This window comes from Nicotiana attenuata, chromosome 1, assembly GCF_001879085.1.
Source record: "Nicotiana attenuata strain UT chromosome 1, NIATTr2, whole genome shotgun sequence".
NCBI lineage: Eukaryota > Viridiplantae > Streptophyta > Magnoliopsida > Solanales > Solanaceae > Nicotiana > Nicotiana attenuata.
The window spans coordinates 6910406-6915180 of NC_031989.1; the positions used below are offsets into that span (position 1 = coordinate 6910406).

A 4775-nucleotide genomic window follows, 5' to 3' on the forward strand; every position below is an offset into this window, starting at 1 on the left:
GGAGCAGCTAGCAGACATTCTAACCAAAGGACTGTCACGAGCACAACATGAGTATTTGATGTCCAAGCTAGGTGTACTTGATGTCTTCCTACCACCTAGCTTGAGGGGGAGTGTTGAGACAAAATAATGTAACTTGAGTGAAGAGTAGCTTAGTCTATTTAAGGGATATCAGATTAGTGAGTTGTTAGTTAGTTAACAATGCATGTGAATGGTTAGAAAGGTAGTTAGATTAGTTAGTAATACTGTGCATATATACAGTTAGTTCAGCTAATGAAAAGCAGAGCTTTCATTTCCTCCTTTACTGTTACATTCATTCGATGCTTCTCTTTTCTCTCTTCTCTCTTCTCTCTTCACTCCTCTCTCTTCCTTAGCCAGTTAGGGCTTAATTCTCTCTCGCTCAATCTCCATTTCAGGAACAATCAGTAGAATATGACGCTTCCAAGAATTAAAATACGCAAGACCAACTGATTTAACTAACGTGCTTATAAGAATTGCACCCTTACACAATTTGATGGCTTCAACCTTTGGTCGCAGGCTTGCAGCAACCATTAGCAAGTTGCTAATGGCTCAGAAGCAAGGACTGGTGCTCAGTGCTACCCCGGACTAGCACTGAAACAGCTAACATGTATTTCCACAAGATCAAAGTGTCAATCCATCAATGCGCAGCCCTACAGGATCATTAAGAGTAAAAGACAAAAGATAAAGGTGACAAGGCGACATAAGAAATGGAATTTGATGAATATTAACCTCATTGAAAGACAATAAGTTTATACAGATGGTCAGTTTCTTTTGCATGAAAATAAAGCCTCAGTAACCTGAAGCAAAAAAGGAGTGCTTCTATGAGATTAAACACAGAAAGGATACTATCCCACTATATCTTGTACTACTAAATGTGACAAACTAGCAATCCCCCTTGTTCCAGACACACACAAATTTCTTGCGATATTTACCATTTATTAAACATGAAATTGGAGAGTAAGGTTAACGAGCTTCCAAGTTTTCTTTCCTGAAGATGTGGAAAAATTGTTTCCCAGACTGGCAGACTGCAAGGTTCAAAATCTACGAAATTCTTTATCAGTGACAGAGAAGACAAAGAAAAAAGGGTAGATTTTACAAAGCATGTAAAAGGTGAAGATGTGGTAAAGCTATAGGCTACATATTTAACTTACCAGACATTACATATAACCAGGCTATAACCCCGATTCTGTGATATTCTTAAAACCAGCTAATCCTGCCAAGTATGACCTCTTGCATTTAAAACACTTAAATGAGAAGAGCTTACAATTCACAGCATCTAGCACATATATTGGAGAAACATAAACAGAGTAAACAGTTGAGGTACAATCAAGTGACTCAGCTTGTACAAACTGCAGCTAGAAATATGACGTATTTTCAGAAATTAAGCAGCTCTACTTACCCCGATAATAAGAGAAAGAAAAAGAACTTCAACCAAGTTATGAGTATAATATAAACAAATATGCTGAAGATTGGAGACTGCAAAAGCAAAACAATGATTGGGGCTCATCAAGTAATATCAGCTAGCTCTGAAAATTGTGAACCAATTGGCTAATGTAAGATCGCTATGGATGTACAATACTTTACAAGCCAATATCAGCTTGAAACTTACAGTGCAGCAGAGCCCATTCTCTAACCTCGTTTACTACGCATACCTCCACTGCTCTTCAACATCTGGGAATATGCTATAGAAACAGCTCTCCCACAGAGTGAAAACCTAGTCTAAAGTCCATTCAAGTACATTTAACTCCTTGGCAAACTAATTTGAGATAAATATTATTGCTTCAAGAAATCCTGATATGAATATTTTCACAGCTCCAGAAACTCAGCTGCTGGTCTTAAACAAAACAATTATCACATTTCCTGTCCTCTTCATTTGACAGGTCTGGACCATTTATTCTGGAAGCTTTTTCTCTTTTCTGTAATAAGGGAAGCTTCTTGGCATGGTTTTCCCCCAATACTCAGTTTTTCTTCAGGAGGAGGATGAAATGGCGTTCCATCATCAGTACAGAGAAGGGGCGATGAAGCAGAGCATGTCTGGCTATGTAGTTGGACTGTCATGTCAATCTGATGAAATGTGAAAATGCAAGCGACTAGGGAAGGATGAACTTTGTGGTTGTTTCAGTTCCACCAAGTACTCCAAATCAATCGAGTCAATTATATCCAAACAATCGCCAAGGAGTTGTCAGCTGCAAACAGGAACCTGACAAGTTACCTTATGATGGATCTTTTCTCCCCAAGAAACCATCAACATCACCAATCCCTTCAATCAAAGCAAGATAAGTGCTGTCATCAGGAGTAATGCCTTTACTAACCATTTCTTTGAGAAGTTCCTCAGCAAGTACACCTTCCTGTTTTTTGCATAAACCTTGTATGAGAGCATTGTAAGTGAGAAGAGTAGGGTTAAAACCTGCACTTAACATGTCATCACGAACTTTGAATGCATCATCCATGTCACCTCTCTTACTATACCCACTGATTAGAGTGTTATAGCTGATATGATCAGGTTTAATTCCTCTTCCCTTCATCTCCTCGAGAAGCGCACAAGCTTCTTCAACTTTATTCTCCCTACAATACCCTTGCATCAGACAATTGTAGGTAACTTCATCAGGCTGAACGTTCATTTTATTCATCTCCTTCAGTATATCAAAAGCACGCACAACGTTACCATTGGCACAATGGCCATCAATCAATGCATTGAACATAATTAGATCTGGGAATATCCCTTTCCGCAATATTTCAACAACCAAATCATCTGCTTCTTTCATCCGATTCCTTTTGCCCAAGACTTTGATAAGTGATGTATAAGTGACAATCGTCGGTTGAAGACCCCTACTCAGCATTTCATCATAAAACTTAAATGCCTTCTTTGCATTCCCCGCCCTGCAATAGCCATTGATCAATATGTTATACGTAATACCATCATGGAGTACTCTCTTCTCTGCCATCTCTTTCACCAAATCATCAGTTTCCGCCATTCTGCTATCAAGAAACAATGCATGGATCAACAAGTTATAGGTAGTAACACTTGGCACAACCCCAATCTTAACCATCTCATCCCTATAAAAGAATGCCTTTTCTAAGTCCCCTTTATTGCAGCATGAATCTATCAGAGTATTGTAAGTCACAGCTGTAGGGATCAACCCGAACGACTTCATTTTCTCTAACAACGAAGACACCTCCTTTTCCCTCCCCTCCTTCACCATCCCGCTGATTAGAGAATTAAACGTGTACGAATCAGGCTCAATTCCTTTTACTATCATCGTCTCAAAAAACTTATTTGCTCCTTCAGAATCTCCCTTCAAACAATAACCATGAATCACAGTATTATACGATATTAAATTTGGCTTAACCCCTAAACACTGCATGTTTTCAATGAACTCCTTTGCCTTCCTCAACTTGCCTTCTTTACATAGAACATTGATCATTATATTAAACGTACATACAGTCGAACTAATCTTCATCCTAAACATTTCAGCATACACAATCCAGGCCAAATGGGTCCTATTCAATTTATTAAAAAGACTCAATAAATCATTACAAGTTTCAATCTTGGACAAAATTCCCTTCTGTTTCATTAAATAAAAGCACTTTAACGCCTCCTCGCCTTTCTTCAATTCACAATACGCCCTTACAAGCAAATCCAACACAATTGAGCTCTTTATTTCCAGCTTCTCCCGAGCACTCACAAGCCCATCAAAAAACTCCTTATGCGTGGTGACGCGTGCACTGATCACTTGCTTGAGAAGGTGTGTGGCTTGTTTAGGCGAGGGGAGACGAGAGAGTATGCAAATAGCGAGGCTATAACAGGTAATGTCTAAGCAATTGGGGCTGATATTTTCGATGAAAGTGAGTACACGGTCCGGAGATGAACGAAGGTTTGGGAGGGTGGTTGAAATTAAGGTGGGGTTTAGTTCGCCTGGAATGTGTTTGATGGAATGCCACTGAGAAGAAGTGACTGAATCTTGTGGGACATTCCCGGTGATGGGAGGTGTGGGAGGAGGAGATGGGGCATATTTTTTGGATTTGGATAGAGTAAGTGTAGAGAAATGCCGGAGTGGGAGTGAAGAAAGCTTGGAGCTTCTGAGAGCTTTGACACTTCTCATCTTGCTGCTGCAGTCTGTAGGCCAGAGAAGCTTTGCTCTCTAGCCAAATAAGGCCTAGAAGAGTTTTTGCGCAATTTGCAGTCCTATACTCCTCCTATTGTATCAATTTTAATTTGTACTTCATTCTTTTATATTCTTTTAATTAACTTTACCTTATTCAATTTATAATAAATCATAGTAAGAAATTACTTATTTATATAACTTTGTGAGTTTATTCATATTATCGGACTCAAGTCCTAATAAAGAAAAAAAAAAGACAGGAAGTTGACAATTAGCATAAAACTTATCATTTCATGATGGCTCCTTATAATATAGATTTCATTACGATGCGCTCAACTAAGCTTATGTTAAAACGATGTTTGGAATTAAAGCATAATTATTACTCCCTCCGGTCCACAATAAGTGATTAATTTGCTTTTTAATTTTGGTCGAAATTAAGTGTCTATTTATATAATCAAGAAAGAATTCAATTTGTTTTTACAAAATTACCCTTATGTACATATCCCTAAAAAAAATTCTTACTCCTCACATTAAATATTTAATTAAGGGTAGTTTAGTCATACTAGGTATTTTTGTATAGAATTTAGTATTTTCTTAATAGGCTTGCCAAAAGCAAATTGGTCACTTATTGTGAACCGGAAGGAGTATTGTTTG

The 4775-nt window shown here is 38.1% G+C and overlaps 1 protein-coding gene across 1 annotated transcript; it reads right to left on the reverse strand.

Moving 5' to 3' along the window:
• LOC109231292 (pentatricopeptide repeat-containing protein At2g15630, mitochondrial) lies at nt 1320-4219 on the reverse strand. The gene has a single exon (XM_019396951.1). It carries the CDS (start codon nt 4119-4121, stop codon nt 2232-2234), a length of 1890 nt encoding a protein of 629 aa, XP_019252496.1. The 5' UTR covers nt 4122-4219; the 3' UTR covers nt 1320-2231.